At 34.6% G+C, this 24,516-nt stretch overlaps 1 protein-coding gene across 1 annotated transcript in view; it reads right to left on the bottom strand.

The window, feature by feature from the left end:
- The window catches only part of LOC128213384 (F-BAR domain only protein 2-like), a 37,686-nt gene extending 13,472 nt beyond the window's left edge, over nucleotides 1-24,214 (bottom strand). The window contains 14 exon segments of the mRNA XM_052919032.1: nucleotides 3,525-3,608; nucleotides 5,388-5,405; nucleotides 6,996-7,109; nucleotides 12,585-12,617; nucleotides 14,728-14,824; nucleotides 15,663-15,761; nucleotides 16,557-16,636; nucleotides 17,967-17,991; nucleotides 18,534-18,614; nucleotides 19,261-19,332; nucleotides 20,727-20,868; nucleotides 21,278-21,352; nucleotides 22,025-22,116; nucleotides 24,108-24,214. Of these exon segments, the coding sequence (XP_052774992.1) occupies nucleotides 3,525-3,608; nucleotides 5,388-5,405; nucleotides 6,996-7,109; nucleotides 12,585-12,617; nucleotides 14,728-14,824; nucleotides 15,663-15,761; nucleotides 16,557-16,636; nucleotides 17,967-17,991; nucleotides 18,534-18,614; nucleotides 19,261-19,332; nucleotides 20,727-20,868; nucleotides 21,278-21,352; nucleotides 22,025-22,116; nucleotides 24,108-24,134 (1,039 nt within the window). The 5' untranslated portion in view covers nucleotides 24,135-24,214.
- Between the last annotated feature and the right edge of the window lie 302 nt (nucleotides 24,215-24,516).

The raw sequence follows: 24,516 nt of genomic DNA, 5'->3' as shown, positions 1-24,516 counted from the left end.
TTAAAGGTGAGGAATCACTCGACTTAAAGGTGTATTTTCATATCTTTTTTGTCCAAAAATTATTTAGAAATTAACATCACTTAATTGTTTGTTTACATCAGTTGTGACCCATGGTGACCTTTGTCTGAACCTCTTTAAGTCACGTGATTCCTCACCCTGACCTTTCATGTACCCAATAAACCATAAATGAACAACACAGATGACAATTTCAGTCAAAAACTGCGGCCTATTCCAGTCAAGATCGTAATCATATGTGAAATTAACTCATACTTTGAAATATGTTTGTAAAATGTGAGCTTAAGCCAGTATTAAAGTTAAAAACAGAGTAAGGTTTATGCAAGAGTGAACTTTTTACCAACTGTGACTGTCCTGCATATTATAAATGTTGAAATAACAACTTAGATTCTTGATCAAAATGGAGCTCTTGCCCCTGATAGACCATATTCGTAAATTTGTGCGGTAATAAAAAAGACTGTAAACTTAAATTTGTATGATGATCATAAAGTTCAAAATACTGACTTTACTTTTAAGGTGCACTTTTTGATTACAAAGACTGTATAAAATGTTTATCATAACATAAAAATAATCCAAAGCAAAAATAGCAGTTCCCGGTAAAATGTTATTATTAACAGTATCATAAGTAACAATCTATTTAACTAGTGGACAATTAAAAGGATTTTTTATAAGAAAATCTTATTGTTAATGACCATAAACATAGTAAACTTAGCAACAATCTCAAAATATTTAAAAAAAATAAAAGCGAACATTTTTTGCATGAAAAAAACCTGAAAACTATTCTCGATAAGTACAGGTAACTAGCAAACTAAATGACACACAAGAAAGACTTCTGGAAAACAAGAGATGTTTGTCAAACATTATGCCCCCTGAGCGCCAAGTTGCCAGAAATATTTGGACAATTGAATGAAATATGCATGGACTGAAATGACAGCTGATTTGTCATTGGATGCATATGAGGCAGGTCATCTACTGCTTACAGTCACACTGACCTTGACCTTTGACCCACTGACCTCAAAATCAATAGGGTTCATCTGCTGGTCATGACCAATAAGCCTACCTAGTATGAGGTCCCTGGGTCAAAGCGTTCTCAAGTTATTGATCGGAAACCGTTTTTCATGTTAAGGTCACACTGACCTTGACCTTTGACCTCAAAATCAATAGGGTTCATCTGCTGGTCATGACCAATACACCTACCAAGTATGAGGTTCCTGGGTCAAAGCGTTCTCAAGTTATTGATCGGAAACCGTTTTTCATGTAAAGGTCACACTGACCTTGACCTTTGACCCACTGACCTCAAAATCAATAGGGTTCATCTGCTGGTCATGACCAATAAGCCTACCTAGTATGAGGTCCCTGGGTCAAAGCGTTCTCAAGTTATTGATCGGAAACCGTTTTTCATGTTAAGGTCACACTGACCTTGACCTTTGACCCACTGACCTCAAAATCAATAGGGTTCATCTGCTGGTCATGACCAATACACCTACCAAGTATGAGGTTCCTGGGTCAAAGCGTTCTCAAGTTATTGATCGGAAACCGTTTTTCATGTAAAGGTCACACTGACCTTGACCTTTGACCCACTGACCTCAAAATCAATAGGGTTCATCTGCTGGTGATGACCAATACACATACCAAGTATGAGGTCCCTCGGTCAAAGCGTTCTCAAGTTATTGATCGGAAACCATTTGGTATTCCGACCGACCGACCGACAGACAGACAGACCGACCGACCGACCGACATGTGCAAAACAATATACCCCACTTTTTTCAAAAGGGGGCATAATAAAATTAATATCAAAGATGTAACAATATTGTTAAGAGTAAGGCATAAATAAATAAAATTATACAACCAACTCAATCAAAGATAGATTGGTACCCCATTTTGTTAAAGCTGCACTCACAGATTGACCGTTTTGACATTTTTTATTTTTTGTCTTGGAAAGAGCCAATTTTTATGTAAATGTCTGAAAAGCAGTGGTGCAAGAATATTGACAAAATATCAAATCACATTGTTTCATATTAACGTATGACAATTGTTGTTCTATGGCTAAAAGCGTTACTAATGCTGTAAGAAAAATTAAAACATTTGGGCAGTTTTCCATACAAATAAGATCTGTTCTACAATGTGTTATCTTATATGCCTGAATAGTAGGCATTTATATTAAAATCAGCTGATTCTGAGGCTTAAACTAAAAAAGTAAAAACTGTCAATCTGTGAGCGTGCAGCTTTAATATTCAGGGATATAATTTAACACCATTTTTATTTTCTTGAAAAATATTCTTAGTATGTTAAATGTATCAGTTCTTATTATCAGTGTTCACATTTAGTGTAAGCCAGTGAGTGTTCGCCAATGTTATATAAATAAAGCGAAGATCTAAAAACAAGTCAACCAGGTACTTAAATTCATTAGTTTATAAACTGTAATAGGGTACCGGTACCCATTCGACAGATTAATTGAAGTTAAATGATATCCCTGTTGCACCTTAAAAATCTTTCAGTAATATTAGATTCATTAAAATATCTCCAAAACGAAAGGTTTTACAAACAGACTTGACAACACTAGCAACCTCATGCTACACTACTATTATCATATGTACGGTAATTAAGCATGCAAAGAAACTATCTCACAGACTTTTTTACTTGCAATGTAACCAGGCGTGGTACTCATAAAACATCCTTAGTCATTTCCTAACTTAAATCGTTTTATTAAATTTCCTTAAGTTTCTCACTTATCATATGATTTAATGACTCTTAATAATCTGAAATAATTTATTACCATTGGTCTGTTTCAAAATACATTAAAAATTAAAAACATTTTATCTAAATTTGACTATGAAAAATTTAAGAAATTGACTAAAGTTAAGAAATAACTTTTAAATACCGGCCCTGGTATACGAGTGTCTTCCACTATGATATTGTTACCCACTATTGTGATAAAAATATCAATCTTCAATTTTCAGCAAATTCCTCTCAACCTTTAACCCACCCAATATTTTATTTTTAAAATATCATCTCATTCAGTTTAAAGATTTGAATGTGAGCTGATTACAAATAAGACAATCATTCACTTTCAGTTATATAGGGCAATAACTTTATAGCAGTACACAATGAAGTCTGTGAGAGGTTTCTGCTTTTGACATGGAAATGGGGTTCCACTCCAAGAAACGACTCTATATTGACCTGCTCTGAAGACCTTGGGCAAGCCTTTAAACTGTCTTCTATACTTCAGTACTAGTTGTTCTTCTATACTTCATTCATGAAAGAATGTCAAAATTAAAAAAGAAATTTTTACTATCATACAAGTAACTGAAATTGTTTTTGAAAATTTCTAAACTGATAATGTTGACAATTTCAAATTATACATTATTATAATAATATTTAAATAACTGCAAGGCAAGTTTCAGAGCAGGTCCAAGCATTGACCGAGCACACAAAGAAGGGGATGTGCAGTGACACAAAGCCTTGTGCTCCAATCACACGAGCCCTGTGTCATGTGCCGTGAGGATTACATGTTCTAGACACCCGGAGTTTCACGCTACGACTCAGCGGTCCCGGTTGATCGGAGGGAATGGAACTGGTACTACCGCTCGAGTCTACAAATAAAACCACCATACACCCTCAGCTACAGATTTTCACCAGAGTTCAGGTATGGTTTGGGACACTCAATATAAGATTGGTTGTTCTAAACTTGTTTTCACGAATGTTTAGAAGTGCTGAAACATTTCTACGTTTAGACTGGTTTTTCTAAACTTGTTTTTATACGTATGTTTTGAAGTGCTAAATTATTTCTACATTTAGACTGGTTGTTCTAAACTTGTTTTCATGCGTGTTTTGGAGTGCTTAAACATTTTCACATTTAGACTGGTTGTTCTAAACTTGTTTTTTATGTATGTTACGAGGTGCTGAAACATTTTAACATTTACACTGGTTACTGTTCTAAACTTGATTTCAGGTATGGTCTAAAATAATATTATTTTTACATTTAGACTGGTATTCTAAACTTGCTTTCAGGAATAGTTTGAAACGCTAAAACTGTTTTACATTTAGACTGGTTGTTTAAAACTCTTGTACAGTCATAAAGATATCATTTAAATAATCAATCATTATGGACTTGTTTACAAACAAGAGTTTTGTACAACCAGTTTTATGTCAATTAAGTCAGGCCACTGCCTTTAAGCAACTTAAATTATTCCAAAAAAACAAATTAAGTCTCTGAAATATAAACAAAAATTGACCAACAAGCCTGTCACTTCTCTGCTTTAAAAAATCTAAACAAACCAAAAGACATATTATATGCCGGGAAATCAGGGCTTGTGCCATATTTGAACAAAGTATGAGCAGCTGATTATTGTTGATCCTGAAAATTAGCCAGGGGTCAGTTTGCAGGGTAAAGTAGATTAGATCCCTTTTGAAAGTGATTCCAAATCCAGTAATACTCATTTCAAGGTATTTCTTACTGCAAATATCTGAGCATTAAATAAACTTAACAACTGTACAATATTCTGAAGTCATAAGATTTTAAACCCGATTTCGGATTTAACCACAAATTCTACAATGCCTGTATCAAGAAAAATACTGCAAATACAATATATACATCTAAATTGGAATTAATCAAAGATTTTTGGTACTTTTACTTATTTCATAACAAAAAGTGAGCTAAAATTTGCAACTTATAAGGTGGAGTTTATACAAATAATTGGGATACAAGGGGAAATATTTTATAATAATGATATAACCATGCTTCAATGTGCAGTACATGGGGATTTATTATTGGAACCTTTGAAAAAGCCTTTAAAATCTCCTTATTTTATTTCTTTCTTCTTAATTCATGTCAGAAAAGGAGTTTTGAAAGCAGAATTTTCGTCACAAGCAAAGGCAGGGAAAAATAGCAACCATTTTCAACACAATAACAGAAAACAGAACCTGAGCCTTAAATAAGGCACCATTTATATTAAATGATGATTTCTATATAGCAAAGAAAGTTACCACAAAAAAGAACCCAACAGGAAAACAAAAATCCATTTACACCAAGGGCTTTCCAAGATCATTAACTGAACAATAAGCAACACACCGAACAATTATGGGAAATGGTGGCAAAAAAAGACACTTACTCATAGCCTCTGATTGATTTTGAAATAATCAAAAACTTTGTGAAACTGTTTAGGAACCTGTATCACACTTTTATATATATGACTTATAAAATTTGATTTAACAAATAATCAAAAGGAAAATTAATGCTATTAATGCTATGTGTAAATTATTGTAAGCTTAAAAGATTATTGACCCACTATTTAAAATATGTGATATTTTAATGAAAATCCTCTATTAGCACAAGTAGGAGATGGCCTCAAAATCAGTGCAAAATACCATACCCGTAAATATAGCGGAATCTGTAAATACAAATAAGGTCAAACTCAATATAACCCCACAAATCAGGGACATACAATGCCTTAGCTTTTATATGAAATAAAATGTCAACAACACAATAACAAGCAAATAAATTTCAAGCATGAAATTAAATATTTTTTTATAGTTATAACATTACGCAATAAATGACGGGACTATCATTGTGCTTTGAACCTCGATCAACAATTTGTCCAAATGAGTCAATGGAAGCAAAATGGTAAAAAATAAAAAAAATATTTTATTGCAATTCAATGAAAACAAATAAAAGTTGCGAACAAAAAATACATACAATTACACCTACACCCAAGAATAAAGCCAAAGTCTAATCATTCTCTTTTTCATACCCTCGGAAAAACCAAACTAAACAAGAAATGAAAACCAAGATAGCTATATATAAAAACCAAAATTGCCCAATTTTGCCATAAAAAAACAAGTTTGCCCAATCTTGCAATGGAAACCAAGATCATAGCCCCATTTTGCAATGGACACCAAGTAAAGCCCAAATTTTGCCATGGAAACCAAGTAAAGCCTAAATTTTGCCATGGACATCAAGATTATTGCCCCTTTTTGCAATGGCAACCAAAATTATAGCCCCATTTTGCCATGGAAACCAAGATTATAGCCCCTTCTTGCCATGGACATCAAGATTATAGCCCTTTTTTGCCATGGAAACCAAAATAGCCCAATTTTGCACTGAGCAAACTACATCATGATGTTAACACTTTATCCAGCTTTCCTATCCACTCAACAATGTGATACCAACAGTAGTGCATTCATGTGACCCAAACCAAACAAACATGTAGGGTGGTTATCCTAGTGAGGTAGCAGTCAACACTTTCCTGTCCCCATCATTAGACTGTTAGTACCATCACCATCAAATGCAAAACAATCAAGCCAACATGTGGTTTCAGCTTCTCAGGCCATGATAACTAACACTCTGAAGTCGGAGTTCAGACTCAGAAAAGTGCTTATCTTTAAATAGTAATAACAGCAAATTTCATCATTAATACTCACCTAGAAGGAAAGTTACATTGAAATGAACATTTGCAGTTCTCAACTTGAGTCTGAACTCAGACGGGAGACTGTTCGTAATCAAGGCCCCAGATTTCTATTAATTCTATTTCAGCCCACAGATTGCTATTTTTCTTCATCAAAAGAAGCGGTAACATTGATAAATTGTTAACAATGCATTATAAATGTACTTTGTAGCATAAAAACCACATATAATCGAATCAGTAACAACAGACCATACCACTTAATGCACATCCAAAAATTCACACAACTGACATTATGCCAAACGCATTTAAATATTAAGTCATAAAGCCTGCAAAGAATTTATACAAATAATGGTAAAGAAAACAGCAATGGAGTTGATGCTATCACACATTCATTTTTAATGATTTTTTAAAATTTATTTTTATGTTACGAGACATATAATTTCATCATATTTTTATCAAACTTAATAAACAAATGCAATATGGCCACGAAAAGCCCCATAAATCCCATTCAAACTTGTGCATTCAATACCACCCCACCTGAATGCCTCGATTCATCTATTCAGTACATGTACATACCTGCCCTATTCTTCTCGGAGAGACTGTCTCGTTTGTCATTGGGCGTGGCCTCAGGGGACATGGGGCGTGGGGCAGGTAGACTGGACAGGTCAGGCTCCACAAACTCCAGGGGGCCTGAAAACACAGGTGGGTGGGGTAATGTCGGTGCTGTGTGACAGTACATATATTTCAACAGTGAGGTTGGTGATATTTGGCCAATTAGCTCATTTTGAGGGGTGAAAGCAAAAAGGTTCTATCTTCTTCGTTATTAAATGTCACTTAGAACTTTTTCGCTTTCACTCCTCTGTTGCAAAGGCATAAATCAGCTTGTATGAACAATGCTTAAATAAAAGTACTGTTAGTATAATTTCTGCTTAGGTCAAGTATGTTCCTGTGGTAAAAATAAGTCGGTTAACATCAGTGCTATGTTCTTGAGATGAGTTATGTAATGTGAAATACATGTTTATAAGATGACTCAGCCTAATATGACTGAACAGTGGACCTCTTTTAACTGTCAGGACCAATTCGTCCTCATATAAACAATAACATATCTTTGATCATACATCAAAGGATGATACATTTTGTTAATGCCAATGAATTCAAGATGAGAATGTTAGAATTTGGCTGCTTTATTTGTTGTTAAACAGCTACTTAAATGACAGTTATTTTTAATTTACAAAAACCAATCTGAAAATATTTCGGAATCTGAAATGCATAGATAGGCATTCAGCTGCAAAGGCAATTATTAGGGCACGAAGAAATAACATTACTGCTGAAATAAAAGCCAGCTTTTTACACCATCTTTGTATTTTATTAAAATGTTTTGTTTGTTTTACATTGTTGTATATTTAAGCATTTGTCAATTATGTAATGCACAAGACAAGAATATTAGTTGAAAGAAAGCCCATATTCCCTTAATGCTTCTGTTCGAACAAAATAAAAACCTGAAATATAACCATCATTGCATAATTAACAGCAACTAGCATTCATGATAGTTAAAGAATGGCTGAAGAGGGTGGTTAGCCAATGCAGTGCAAAATTATTTTACAACTTTGCAAATAGCTCTGATTTTTGCACATAAGTTACAATAATATAAACGATAAACTTAAATTAAAATTGCAGAGAGTCCATATAAAATTCTCATTTGCCAAGTCTGATTGACCAATCAGCTGAGAAAAGATTTCAAGGTGCTGTACAGTCGAAGCAAGCATACTGGTCAGGCAATCCAGACACCCAGGCTTTACTTCTGGCAGCCGTGGAGGACTTTTGACTGCTACTATTTCTTTCTAGACATCATAAATCATACCATTGTATATATCTAAAATCTAAACAATACAAACTAAGATTCTGTTTTCGAAAATAGATAAAAAAAAACTTTACAATATTAAATTTCATAAAATCAATGTTAGAAACGTAATGTCTATGAAAATGGGTAATCCAAGCCATTAACTATTAGTCTGTAATATCAAATTTGACAACAATGTTTGTGCAGGGTGAGATTTTAAAGCTGCACTCTCACAGATAGACAGTTCTGTCAGTTTTATAAAATTTTGTCTCAGAATAAGCTGATTTTGAGTTTCAAGGCCCTTAACCCTTAACCCGCTCAACGCGACAAAAGTCGTTTACCGATATCGATCTCGTAGCGCTGATCACGACAATTGTTGTTTGACAGCGTGCTCGATAGTGACCCTGTTTACATATGAAGTAACCTAATTTAGCGATGTAATATCAGTAAAATACTTGGTCAAAATGTTGTTGCGGCCCTGGTAATTGCATATGTAAAACTGTCAAATTGTTAAATTTACGTCTTGTTTTATTTACGCGTTCCGGAAGTTCGGGCTAAAAATAGGTCAAAAAGTTTTCTAAAATGGCGGATAGCGACTCGAGTGATTCTGAGATATACGATTTTCAACCGGATTTCTTGGATTCTAGCGACAATAGTGATGAGGAATTTGAGGGATTTGATCCAGTAGACATTAGAAGAAATAGAGGTGTTATAGTTGAGTTACCATTGCTGGATTTTGCGCCTGAAATCGACGATCAGTTTGATGTTGACCTTGACCATGGGTGGAGCCAAATGGATGACGTCGCATTCAGAGCACCTTTCACTGGGGAATCCCGACTCAATGTAGCTTTGGACTCATGTGATCCTATAGACTTTTTTAAGCTATTTGTTGACAATGAACTTATCGAAAAGTTGATGACAGAGACCAACGTCTATGCGGCTAACAAGATAAGGATTCTGGAAGCAGGAAACGCACTGAAACCAAACAGTCGTTTGAGAAAATGGTCGCCCGTTTCGGTGGAGGAAATGAAGGTGTTTCTTGCTGTCGTAATCAATATGGGACTTGTTTTCAAGTCGGAAATCGAGTCCTACTGGTCAACAGACCCATCCACAGAGATCCCTTTCTTTGGGAAGACCATGACACGAGACAGGTCATTATATATCTAAACTTTTTTTTTTTTTTTTTACACACAGTGATACATATCTTTCTGATGTAGTTGTCTTGAGCATCAATTCATATGTTGTAAAAGCTAATGAAGAAACACAAAGAAATTTATTCACCATAATTATGATGTATTATCTGGGTAAATAAATCAATAACAAATATATATTTTTATAACTTTTATTATTTACTTTGCAAAATATTTTTGGCTACTTATTTATTCAATAAAAAAGCATGTTTTCACCGTGTTATTTATTTCTTCAGGTTCCTAATCATTCTGAGTAACTTCCATGTGACGAATGAGCTTGATAACCGGGATCCATTGACCAGACTGCGCCCACTAATCACGCATGCCATGGCCAGGTTCTCCGAGGTCTACACGCCAGAACAGAACCTGAGCTTTGACGAAGGAACATGTCCCTGGAAAGGTCGGTTGAAGATTAAAGTCTACAATCCAGCAAAGCCACAGAAATTCGGCATCAAACTCTTCCAGCTGTGTGAGGCTAGCAGTGGCTATTGTTTGGGGTTTGATGTTTATGCAGGAAAACGGAATGAGGACACCACCAACTACTGTGAGGCTGTAGGGGTTGATCCGGAAAACCTGACACTCACTTCCCAGGTGGTCGTAGGACTAATGGCTAGGTGTGGAGTGTTGTCCAAAGGACACCATGTATATATGGACAACTATTATACAAGTCCAGAACTATTTTCAGAACTAGATGTGCTCAATACATACGCTTGTGGGACACTTCGTGTGAATAGAATCGGTACGCCGAAAGCCATTCAGCTGAAGCGGAAGCTGAACGAGGGTGAATGCATCTACAGAACTGGCAACAACATGCTTGCCATGAAGTTCAAGGACAAACGGGACGTCCATATGCTGTCAACCATCCACAACCCAATGATGAGTGTCCTGTGGAAGAAGAAGCATGGCACAGACATCAATGTTCGGAAGCCCTCGGCCATAGTTGACTATTGTAAACATATGGGAGGCGTTGATCTACTAGACCAATTTGGCCAGTACAACACTGTGGCAAGGAAAACAAAAAAGTGGTGGAGAAAGCTGTTTTTTCACATAATGAACATATGTATTGTAAATGCCTACAGATTGTATGAGAAGTATTCCACAAACTTCCCGAAGAAGGACCATGAGGGGTTTCGGAAGTCCGTAGTAGAGGCCCTGATTGAGGAAGGTGGCGGACCTCGTGGGCAGTCTGTTCGGCGAGGAAGACCAAGCCTTGGGGAAAAGCCTGCTCGCCTTACAGGAAGGCACTTTCCTGACAGCATCCCAGCAAAACCAGGGGCAAAGCGTGCCAAGCCATGCCGGGACTGTGTTGCTTGCAACGACAAGCCAGGAAATCGTGAAGGACACAAAAGGAAGCAGACAGCATTCTGGTGTCCAGACTGCCAGGTAGCTCTGTGTAACCCCTATTGTTTTAGGATCTATCACACACACCAGGACTATAAGACCATCTTGAATAATGTGTGATAAGTGTGAGCTGTGTGATGAAATAATTATGACAGACTTTGCTGATGTAAATACATGATATCTACCTGTAATTACCTACCTGAGACACCTGTAAAATACTTTATATGCATCTTATTTCAATTTTGTTTCATAAAACACTTTGAAAATAGTTTATAGATGTGCTAACTGTTTAGTATGAACAAAAAATGTGAACAATTGACATGTTTGAGAAAATGTGATTCACCTTGATTTCAAGTATTTTTACCTGTGTATATTTTCAACAATTTTGCCTATTTTGTGTTTGATGTACAACTTAGATGCTACTGTTATTCATTGCCTATATATGTATATACCTTTTGGACAGATTCATGTCATAAAAAGTATGAAACTAAATGACTTTATCATTTTCCCACCTATGTTCTAATTAACACACCTGTGCAGGTAAAAATAAATATAATTTACCTGTTTCGAGATTAGCATCGGATACCTTAGACTCTAACATGCAAGATACATATAGGTTTTTATACTCTTAGTCTTGAAATAAAGAAGATACAACAATTGAAGTGACATGGGTGTATTTCCACTAATTACCCAGTATTAATTCAGCAGAGACAAAGGATGAATGCATTGAATACATAGCGGGTTAAGGGTTAATTCAGTCATATAAGGTTACTTAAAATACAACAGATCTCAATTGTTCAAAACACGGCAAAAAAAAATCATTTTTTTTAAAGCATTAGTAATGCTTTTAGCCATAAAAAAACAATTTTCGACCATAACTATGAACTACTGCGATCTGACCATTAGCCAGCCTTCTCATACCACAGGTATCCCGAGTTTCACACAAATAATTGGCTCATTCCAAAACAAAAAATATGTCAAAACTGTCAATCTGTGAGAGTGCAGTTTTAAATCAGTATATAGGTAATTAGAAACAACATAAAAGGAATAGGTATTAGTTTAACAGCTCTAACAAGCTATAACTCTTTGTCCATCTAGGGTTTTAGCTTAAGATTTATGAGAGGGTGCTGCACCATGTCTTTTTTTGGTACCACCCTTCTGTCATCATGGTGACCAACATGTGCACCCTTCTGCCTTCATACAAGGAAATGCTTAAGACTGTCAAATGCTTCTTTTGATTAGAACTTACAATCTGATTATAAATGCATACAAATTTTACATAGTTAACATTAGAAACAAATATTTCTTCAATTTAACATTTTTTGTTAAATTTATAATGTTCAAATTCCTCACATCCCCATACAATGTGCCCATTTCTCTCTTAGCCCCCTGTCCCTCTTTTGCAGCACCCTAGCCTTTCAAAAACCTGGCTAAAACCCTAGTTCTACAAAAAGGCTGACAAACCAACTACTAGTACTTTACAATACAAAATTTCAGGAGGATATAAAACTAAAATGAATTCACTGAAAAAATGATATTTCTAACAAATACAAGAAAACATAAAATGCGAAATTAAGTTTCAATTAATTTAATGACAGTTCCGATATATAATCACAGGGTTTGTTAACTTAAAACTTTACTGATCCAACTGAATCTGATTAAATTTATCCCTGACAGTGTTAACTGCACAAACTTCCATTTCCACAGACAATTGCAACAAAACGAAATACCACTTGTTATATAAAACTGCTGTACACAAAGATTGGGAATTACATTACCAGCCGGAATCATTACCTGGGTCAACTATAGGAACACCTTTGTACCATGCTGTTAACATGAAGAGAACAATATATGGTCAAGATAAACCAGTCATTATAATTATGCAAACCTTATTTCAAACCTTGATTTTTTATAACAAAAACAAACATAACGTAATGATGAAAATCAAACAAAGCCATTACTGTAATATGCACAGACAAGCTGTAAAAATTCCTGAACAAATGATTTTTTAAATTGTTTTCATTTTGACAGCTCAGCGTAAGAAAGACATATCTCCAAATAAAAAATAAAAGGAATTACGTCTGTCTTTGTATGTCTGTATAAATTTGCATTTACAATCAGTTATTTGTAGATTTAGCTAACTAAATGAATATCTTGATGAAGCAATCCAAATTAAAAGCAAATTCATGCAGAAACGTGCCAATTGTAGGTATACAATATATCGAAAGAGAGAGTCTACCATGTCATTTACAATTGTACCTGTAAATTCCCAGGTACGGGGAGCTTAAGAATCAAGCAGAAACTTGCCACTTACTGTTATAAATGTGCTTAAGAAATATATGTTAAATATGAATGTATAGCAAGGGCCTCCTAGTCTTCAGATAGGCTGATTATTTTATCTTTCATAATTTGGACACCTACATGTTTTCAATATGCCAACCATCAAATAAAGGGAAGTTTATTAACTTGATCATACCAATAAAAGGTTTTTAACTTTATAATTTCTGTGGGAATTTTGGAACTAGGACATTTTTTTTCAAAACCAAGTGAGAACCTTGCTAAATGATAGATGTTAATTTAGCAGGTTTGCAGATATTTATGCAAAAATTTGCAATTTCCAAGACAAAAATAAAAAAGTTGAAAAAATGGTAAATCTGTGAGAGTGCAGCTTTAAGAAATATATGTCAAATTTGATTGTAAAGAAGGGCCCTCACATCCTCCTAGGCTTCAGACAAGGGAATTATTTTTTCGTTCAAAATTTGGAAACCTACACAGTCATTGAAATTGGACTTTCGTTAGAACAAGTCTGAATTCTTATGTTATTGCTTGGCATCAATATTTTGAAAAAGCCCTGCTATAAAAAAAATCCAGAATTTGAGCGACGGGCAAAGCATGTTACCATTGCAGGGCTTGCAAGCCTTTGGGGCTAATTTTGACCTGCTGTCTACATGTATCATCAATTGCTAGAACAATCAAATAAAGTGAACTTCCTTTTGCTTTCTTTTTTGGTGGTGGTGGTGCTTGGACACCATTTTTAATAGATCTAGGAGAACCCTGCTAAATGATGGATGTTAAAACAATGAAAAGCAACAACATGAAGGGCTTAAAATAGCCTTTAGATGTTGATTATGTTTATACATGAAAGAACAAGTATTAGAAATTGTACAAAGCAATCTATTTTGCTCATGTTAGATTGCTGGTGACAAAAAAGGCTCGAAGCATGTCAAGTTACAATTTTCAGGTTAATTGTATGAATCAAATTCCATTATATATTATAATGTACACAGTAATTATTCCTCAAGGAATAGACTTGTACAATTTCAAACTATTGAGATTAACGCGTAGGCTTGAACAAATTCTATACATTTTCGAATTTACTATGTCTGCCATATAAGCTGAAGACTATTATAAAATAGGTTTTATAGGGACTAGATACCAGATAGTCACAAAATCGGCAAATACAGTATTACCTCAAAAAAAGGCCTGAAATTGTCAATGCAAGCTAGTCGGAGGTTGATACCTTATCATTTTACATGGTTAAATTAATAAACACAACAATTATGTTTTTGTCTCTCTTTCTCTCTGTGTTTCCCCGTTTTAAATAGCTCATAGTGGTTTCCCAGCTTAAATCATATCTGTTTGTGAGTACAGATAAATATAACGACGCTACTTTTAAACTTATTGGTATTTACGAGGTAGACAAACCCAGAAAATTTCGAATTGGAAAAATACGCAAAAACTGCGAAACATAAATGTGACTTTAGGGATGTGATACATCAGTAGGTTGACATCAATGCGTTATACACAACAAAATCAATTTTATATAGGTTTTGAAAAAAAAAAAAAAAATTGTTGCAATTGTATCATCTGGTGTCTAGTCCCTTTAAAAGTGAACTTCAATGCCAGGGTCTTCTAGCATAAACTACTCCAGACATACCTGGCTTCTCTATCCCTGTTGACTTGGCCTCTATAAATGTTGTTAGAAGTTTTTGAACACTGAGACTATCACAGCTCGCTCGTAACTCTTCCTGGGCCTGTTAGGGAGAATATTACATGTTATTATGTTGTTTTCTACAATTAAATGGAAAACACTGCAATTATTTGATATTTTGTAAAATAACATGAAATATCTTCCATGTCAAGAAACCAGTACTTGTGATCCTTGACTCTACTTAAGTAAAACTTGGTTATTATAATAAGAAACTTTCAATCTAAGGCTCTTTAAATGCTAAAATCCCAATAGCTTCATTGGGGCTTCTCCCCCTCTGAGCCCCCACAAAGGAACTGCCCTTGACCCATAAGGGGGCCTACCGCGGCCCCATTAACCCTTGGCGGACAACTTTTCAGAACCCAGTGGGAACCCTGAGAAAGGTGGACCCCACATGACTTAATTTTTAAAGCTTTGTAGTGATATAGCCATGGTGATTTTTTATACAAGCTCAGTTTTATTTTTCATTACTATTAATAACTGGAAAAAAAGAAGGAAATAATACTTGCCAACAAAAAAATCCATGCTAGACATAGTATTTTGCCCACATATCTATATTCTTGAAATAATATACCAAATAGCATCATTAACACTAACATATCATTATAACCACAATTTAATCTCATTTAAATAAATGACATCAAGCCAGTCAAACAAAACAATGTGAAATTCTTACTAGGGACCACGTATATGACACCAAGCTTTGAGAAATATCGACCACTGAGAAAACGATGAAATTTTATATAAACATATAGTAAAAGAAAATTGGTCCTTTTAATCCAGTTCGAACCTACAAGAATATCGAGCCAAGCAATAAGGAGCCAACTAGTTTTGACTGTAATTAATAAGACAGCCCAAGTTTTAGTTTAAAGAAAGAGCAGTACCTGTCCGAAGCATGCATGTTCGTTCCGCAGAGCACGTGCATATGTGTCCACAAAGTCCTTCATCTGACAAATGTGTTCCTCTTCTAGCTCTTGGAAGCGCTAAAACAAACAGGCTGGGGCTTGTAATAACATAAAGGGGTGGTGTGCAAACAGGGATGTGATTGACCTGGCAGCTGAAGGGCTGAAACCATTTCGGCCATGGGTTCTTGAGGCACTTTTTTGGGTCAAAAGCACACTGCCTTAGAAGCAAAACTGGCTTTTTAGAAGCTCTTTTGAGGGTTCTTCTGACTTGAAATTTAAACCACACAGAAATATCAACTCTAACAGCCTAAAGCACTCTAGTAACTTTTTAATCAGTAAAAAAAAAAAAAAAAAAAAATTGGGGGGGGGGGGGGGGGGGGGGGGTGTTCCTGGGGCATTAGATCCGCGGATTTCCGCGAATCCGCAGAGAAATCACATCCATGGCAAATAATTCACCATTCAAAGGGAAACTTAGACAAACCTAAATTTGTCAGATAATTTGTTTATAAAACGTTTTCATTACAATTATTTAGTTAAATAGAAGAAAAAAAGGATTTCTTTTTAAAATCACCCTGTGAATTTGTCATAAAATTATAAAACGTTTTCATAACTATTTTTTAGTTAAACAGAAGAAAAAAACGGATTATTTTTTTCAAATCCATGAAAATGACACAATGACATTTCTTAAGTGAAGTCTGAGTTTGATTTATCTGCAAAGGTGTGGGTAATAAAAATGGTAATCTTTTATCCCTTTATAAAGTGATTCAGATAAACACTCATTCACTTTTTTAAATTACTTGTATGATTGTAGTTAACAGAGAAATGGCAAATGCTAAATATATGCTGTAACTGCAATGTACATGTATTACTCACCGTGCACGAGCCCACCATTTTTGTCTGGAAATCTTCTCGTATCGTTGCATACTTATCTACAAGGTTCTTATATTCTTCCTCTGCAAGCACAAAGTTCTCAACCAGTTATTATCGTTATGAAGCCATATTTCTTAGAATTTGTTCAACATTTTAAAGGGGTATATATTAGTGATGGGCCGATGATCGATTATAATCGAAAATTGATCGGAAAGCTTCAAAATCGGCGATAATCGATTGTAAATTATCATAATCGGTTATCGCGGAACATCAAACAAATTTATCAAGGGAGGTTAATCAGTATTCATTTACGATTATTTTTTTTCTTGCCGACATTTCTGCTCATTTTTCTTTGGGTACAATTCGTAAGAATGGCAGACGACAATGACCATATGCTGAACAAATATCCGGGTGGGAAAGTGAAATCTAGTCTGGCCCTTTTTTGCATTTAGAAAATCAAACCAGGACCTCCAACCAAAGAAAACCTTGACATAAGCGAGGCGTATTGTTGCCTTTGCAAAAAGGCTAACGCAAAATAGGTATACAGTAACTAGATCACAGGTGATGAGCAAGAAGAGATGTAGAATGAACCCATATCTCATTGACCAGACAATATTTCTAAACAAACATTTACTGGTAGATTCATACTGGTGACTTTGAAATTTCTGATGTATACATTTCAGTTTAATGTTGTTTTTTTTCTTTTTAACTTAAAAATATTTTTTTTTTTTGTTTTATGTTTGTTAGTTTCCTGAAAAATGAATATGTAGGTTCTATTGTTTGGTTTATATATTTAATTCAGCTTACATAGACGAAGTGATACCCATTACCTTCAAGTATATTACTAGCAACCACTGCTCTATAATATCCGATTATAGCCGATGTCTAATCGGTTGATGGTCTCCGATTGTAACCGATTATCGATTGTAAAATTCAACCGATTGCCCATCACTAGTATATATATATATAATATATATATGTGTTTTTGTTGCATTATTCAATTATAGGCATTCATTAAACAAACATGTATTTTCTAGTATAGGAAAAAAAAATAAAATGGTTAGGTTAGGGTTTCATCCTTTTCAAAAAAAGGTAGGGTAGGTAGGCTTTTTTATTAAGCTTTATATATAAAAACATTATTGTCATCATTGGAGAATGGTTTTAAAGTAGTATTCTGTATAGAGCTTTTAATTGACATATTAAAACAAACACTATATATAACCCGTACCAAACATTTTTTTAGGCCTGGAGGTGTTTGGGCTTTTATAATCTTGGAGCAATATATCCAGTGAACCAAAATGAATTCATCATTGGAAACTTTTGTCTTTGACATTTAAACATTAAAAATCATGATCAACTATATATTGAACATAAGAACAGAACAGAACATTCCTTAACTTAAGCTGTACTTACTTGCTTTTTTGTACTTTGTTTCTGACTGGAAAAAAATCAGAATGATCATTATTTCAATATTTCTATGGACTGATTATATTCACAATATTATAAGAAATACCTTGGTTGACATAACTATTAAAACAACTATCTTTTATCTATACTCAACCACAAAAGATAGTATACAATTTCCGATAATTTTCATTCTTGGATAACTTTGTCCATGAGGGTATTTTTTCTGTATGAGGATTTTTATATTCATTTTTTAAAGCAACTTTTCCTCTCACTAATCATGCCCAGTAATTATTTTGCCAATTATTTACAAAGATGCACCCCCCTTCCCCCCCAAAAAAGCATGATTTGAGTTATTTCTTGTCTATGTAAATGAAATTTGTCCCTAAAAATAAACAAAACAAATAGTTATTCAAAGTTATTGATCCATGTGTAAGACAATATCATGTCCATTGTAATGAAAAATAACTTTCACATTAAAATATTTCAATTGCAACACCATTAGAAAAACAATCAGTTATAAAAACACAGCATGGACTTTCTTCAAATTAAACCATGAAACAAATCATCTCCTACCTTTTCTATATCTTTTGGCGAAGCACTTTCTCTTTTCAACCGCTCCAGCTCCAAACATCGTGTATGATATATTTCTTTTGCCTGAAAAAACATTGGATTGAATAAACAAGATACATTATGCTGTTTCATGTTTAAAGTGAATAAATAGTGTCAAGATGGAGGAAATTGAATGTTCAAGTTTGGATTGAACCATATTCTTTTAACACAACTATTAGCTCAAACAGCAATGGAGACATTATTTACAATACATGTGAGATTAACATATATTCTACGAAGTCAGTTTGAATGCCTGTGGATCTGAATTACCTTAGTTTTAGTTTATACTAATATCTTTTAGTTTGATTGTGACGAAAGCTAGTAGCTTATAGAATCACTCTTGAGTCTGTTTCCTGGTAGAAACCAGTACTGGTGTCCAATTTGGGAGGCCGTGAGAAAGTACCCCTGGTAGGGATTGAACCCACAACCTCTTGGGTGAGAGGTGAACATCTATACCAGTAGACCACTCTCACCCTGGTGGGGATTGAACCCACAACCTCTTGGGTGAGAGGTGAACATCTATACCAGTAGACCACTCTCACCCTGGCGGGGATCAAACCCACAACCTCTTGGGTGAGAGGTTGACATCTATACCAGTAGACCACTCTGACCCTGGTGGGGCTCGAACCCACAACCTCTTGGGTGAGAGGTGGACACCTTTACCGATAGACCACTATCACCCTTCAATTACCTTGTGCAGAGCTGTGGTGGTATTCTGTATAGACTGTACAACCTCCAGGGTGCTTGCCTCACCCTCCTTCATCTGAAATGAATTAACAGTTACAGTCTAACGCAACGTTTGCATAGTATGTCAGGCTTTCCTCTTGGTTCTGAATCGATTATCATGCAGGCCGAATGGACGCCGTTTGCATCATTTTTAGAAAATATTTTTAATAATTCATTATCGCCAAAAATTCATGATTTTGTCGCAAATGGCAACAATGGTGAACGCCAACAGGGCGTCTGTATATGCAAGCATGAAAAAGGTAAACATATAGCTTTCTCAGAGAAGAAATACTCAAACATTACCTTCAAAAATATATAATATTGTTTATAAGTTACATTATTTCTATCGTATCTTACATAAAGCATTCCACAGACTGTTTATGAAATCAAACACATACTAGCAGTTGTACATAATTGGTCTATTTCCAATATCAACAATCATTCAAAGTAATCAGACATTACTATGTTCTGGAACCATATGCAATAGCAGTGGTCAAAATTAGCCTGCAAGCCCTGCACTGGTAAAATGCTTTTCAGACTTGCTCAAATTCGTGGTTTTATACAGCAGGGCTTGTTGAACTAGAAATGTGTCCATAGGACACGGATGCCCCCACTTCGATTTTTTGTCACAGAAAATAAGCCATAATGATTATTCAGGATAATCTGCACAAGGGCAAATCCTTTTCAAAAATTAGATCGGATAAGATATTTTTTAAGTATTGTTGGGAAATAAAGGGCCCTAACTCCTAAATGATTAAAGCGATTTCCATGGCTATCGAACTTGATCAAGGTATTATGGTCACAAACATGTGTTAAAAGTTTGGTGAGGATTGGACAAACAGTTTTCAAGAATTAGATCGGAAACAATCTTCAGGACGTATTTTTCAAGTCTTTTTTTGCAAATAAAGGGCCGTAACTCCTAAATGACAAAAACGATTTCCATGGCTATCGAACTTGATCAAGATATTATGGTCACAATCATGTATGTAAAGTTTGGTGAGGATTGGACACATACTTTTCAAGAATTAGATTGGAAACATATATTTTTGAAGTATTTTTGGCAAAAAAGGGCCGTAACTCCTAAATGTCTAAAGCGATTTCCATGACTATCGAACTTGATCAAGATATTATGGTCACAAACATGTGTTTAAAGTTTGGTGAGGATTGGACAAACGGTTTTCAAGAATTAGATCGGAAACAATCTTCGGGACGTACGTACAGACAGACAGACGTACGTACGGACAAGGGCAACCCTATATGCCGCCACTTTGTGGGGGCATAAAAATGTAATGCCAAGCAGTAGTATATAAATTTGGGCTTGTTCATGTAAAAGAATAATTCGATGATTGCAATAGCTTCAGATTCAATACAAAACGTTGATTCAAAATCTGATGATCTGAGAAGCACTAAATACTAGTCCTTCACACTTACAGATTTGTGTTTCTTGTGCTGCTCATCGTTATATCGGACGATGTCCTTCATCAGATCAGACCAAGTGTGAACCAGCTGCATGTGTAAGCTAGCCAACTTCTCTGATAGAGTCTTCAACACAGTCCAGAATGGAGCAAATGTGCTGAAATAAGAATAAAGCGTAACAGTTTTAAACAAACATTTGTTACAAAATACAATCATAACACTACATGTATGTTGCTTTAGAATACATGGACCTTTTAGTTACTCACCTTAAGTATAAATCAAAAAGGTTTTGAAATTTCAATTACAAACACAGTGATAATTAAAAAAATAATTCATGCAAATGTCTGTGTGATCATGAATTTTCTATGTACATCAACATCAATAAAAAAAATAACATGTTCATTGCACAGCTGCAATTCTTTAAAATTAAAAACAAACCGTATCCACTTCTACCGGGTATTTTGCCTAAGTAAAAACTGAAATCTTGCTGTGACCTATGTAAATATCCCATTTGCAAGTCTTTTTTTGTGAGACATGTCTAAGTTTTAACCTCAACCATTACTTACCCAACTTGCGTGTTGTTGGCAGCCACCTTGGCTAGCTTAGTGAGTAGTTTGCTGTATGTTTCTTCCACCTGACAACTGAAATGAATAACTGAGACCTCTAGCATTGGTTTATTAATATCTGTTACAGTTACTGCTCGTTAGTGTTGGGAATCGGTTGCAATTTTACTATCGGTTCCACTCAAGTAACCAATTATCAATAGTACAATCGGTTTTTAAAATACTAGATAGTACCAGAGTTGTAGTTTTATTCAGGTACAGTATTAAACTCTTAATCATTATATGCATATACCTTATGTCTATGATTGAAGTTATTAAGTGTTGTTGTATAAAAAAAAGTTCATTTCCTTGCTCATTGTGGATTTCATCAGCCATATTGTTAAAGATAACATCTGAACACTTACAATTTTTTTATTTTTTTTCGATAAACGATTATAACTAAATACTATCGATTGTCGCCGATTTCAGGCCCAACCAATCGATTTTCGATTATAATCGATCATCGGAACATCACTACTGCTCGTATTGATAAATAAAAATTGCAGGGTTTCATCAAGTTGGAAATTTATTTATCATATTCAATTTTATGTAATATTCATTTTTATAATGCATTTGGAACATTGCAAATTTATGCAAGGGATCCTTTATTGGGTTATACAATTATACTACTTTTAGTACTTGAACATCTTCAGTAACACATGCTTAAAGTTCTTTAACACGACCATTGTTGACCATGTATGGCATACAAACCTTTCCCGGAGAAAGTCCATGAGATCTTTTGAGGAGGTCTGGCCATGTTTCATGTTATGATACAGAACATAGAAACCATTGTTCTTCCCTCCCTGTAAAAAGGAAGAGATATAAACAAAATATGGATTAAATCAATGCTTTAGCTTAAGTTTTTACAAATATCTGAACATTCTAGATTTTTACGTCATCATACTAGCCACAGTAATGGGTGATATAAAAGTACTATTTATCCTTTAAATCCTTTTCACAAACAGTAATACATTTTTTCCCAAAGACACATAAACTGAATGTCACTGACAAGCACATGCCCATTCTACATACCTAACATTAGGTTGGAAATCAAGTTAAAGATACCTGAAGAAACATTCAGCCAAGGAGTCGATAATGTGTTTCATAACAATTTAAACTCTGAATAGCTTACAATATCTTATATATATCGGGACCAATCTTGGCATTAAAAATCACTGTGCTGCATTCTTCATTGAATTAATGGCAGCGAGTATGGATGCCACAAGACTGCCAACATATAATAAAACTTAAAAAGAACACATGGGAGTCTATTTATATTGACTTTTCTTCATGCTAGTCAGTTGTGAAGACATTGATGGCATATTGCACATGTGGTCTACTTAGCAGCATGTTATAAGGATAGATATTGGAATAACATGAAATGTATGTGATAACCCTTTTGCAATTGTCCAAGGCAAAGTTTAAGTTGCCTCTTGTCCACCTAAATAGCCGTCAACCAGTCTTTTGACGATTTTTAGACTATGGCAGACTGGTGACGTCCACCATCCCAGCAAAAAGTAGCAAACAGGCCTTGCGCAGAGGATCCTCGCGGCCACAATTTTTAAATTATCTTTGTTATAAATTCAAATTTCTACGAAAATATCATTGCCTACTATCAAACACACATTTATTTATGTCATTATGCCGAAAAACATGTTCAGATACCATAATGCACTTACATGCATCGATTGTATCCATTAATCTGTAAATCTAGGACAAATCTGACAGGTTGTGTACATGTATGAAACGGGGTAGAGGATTTCGAATATTTTGGTCGTTAATAGGCTCGGTTAAATAACACTATTAAAAATGCAACCATTTCAATGCGCTGAACGCTTACGTGATTGATGGGTCAAGTTGGGAGAAGTTGATGATGATGATGTTGGTGATGATGATGATGATGATGATGATGATGATTAGGTATCACCATTTTTGAACACTGTTGCGTTGCTCTGCACAATACATAGAAAAGCGAGGATAACTGTGACTGCGCACAGGGTTAACAATCATTGACGGATGGGTACAAATTTATTCGATAAAAATCAACATGTATAAAAAATGGTGGACTGCTACGCTCATTTCGTGACCCAGAGTATATTTATGTGAAAATAACGACTCTAACGACAAATCCAACCCAGTTAAGATCACTTTCAGGTACATTTCGAACAATTATATCATTATTTTTCAACATCGATGCATAATATTACTATATATTCTTTCGCCCAGTGTTAAATGGTAGAGAGTTGTAGCGTTACAGGGATACACATGAAATGTCAAAATAATAAAAAAAAGTATCCCTGATCGCTCATTATTGTAGCTAAAGTTGCCTCTTGGTTATTGAAGCTTTTTTAAACCGCTGTTGAATACAAATAATCAGTTAAAAATCATTTGCAATTCCCTATAGGATCAGATAGAGCGTCCTGGCAATTATGGTACATAATTTAATGCAGATCCTTGTATACAGTTTAATTGCCATAACGTTAGTGAGTAAAGCTTTGAGTATGTGCCTTCCTGACTGTGCAACATTCATTTTTTTCTCAAATTGACAGTTGATAAATTGCATGCACTGACGTGAAAATCACTAGTTCAATATACGACAGATAAGCAGACTGCAAAAATGTTCATGCCACGTGAATGTGAATAATTATTTTAGATTTCCAACTAAATGATACAAAAACAACACTCGACAGGTGGGTGGAGTTCAACTGTCAAATAAAAAAAGTCTATTTATTTCGATTTGGTTAGGTTCAATTTCGATTGCATTTATTAGAAAAATCATTAAAAGGTTATATACCCAAAAGCTTTCAGGAAAAGATGCCATTTTGTAGTAAATTTATCCTAAACAATTCACATCATCAAAAAATGGCGTTTGCTTGTTTTGAACAACTGCGCATGTCAAGCTCGTACTTCCTGAATGGATAAAACTTTGCACCGAATTTAACAGGGGCGATACTATTTCCCGGTCTCTTCCAGTCTCTGTTTTCAAAATTATATAGTAGCAATCGGCCGTGATTGAAAAGTTGTCCCACAGTTATTATTATTATTATTATTATTATTATTATTATTATTATTATTATTATTATTATTATTATTATCATAGATAGATAAAGTAGATAAATACCAGTATAGATCTAAATATATAGATTATTATTATCATTATTACTATTATTATTATTATTATTATTATTATTATTATTATTATT

The sequence above is a fragment of the Mya arenaria genome, chromosome 13 (assembly GCF_026914265.1).
Source record: "Mya arenaria isolate MELC-2E11 chromosome 13, ASM2691426v1".
NCBI classification, from domain to species: Eukaryota; Metazoa; Mollusca; class Bivalvia; order Myida; family Myidae; genus Mya; species Mya arenaria.
This window is presented reverse-complemented; position numbering and strand designations above follow the sequence as displayed.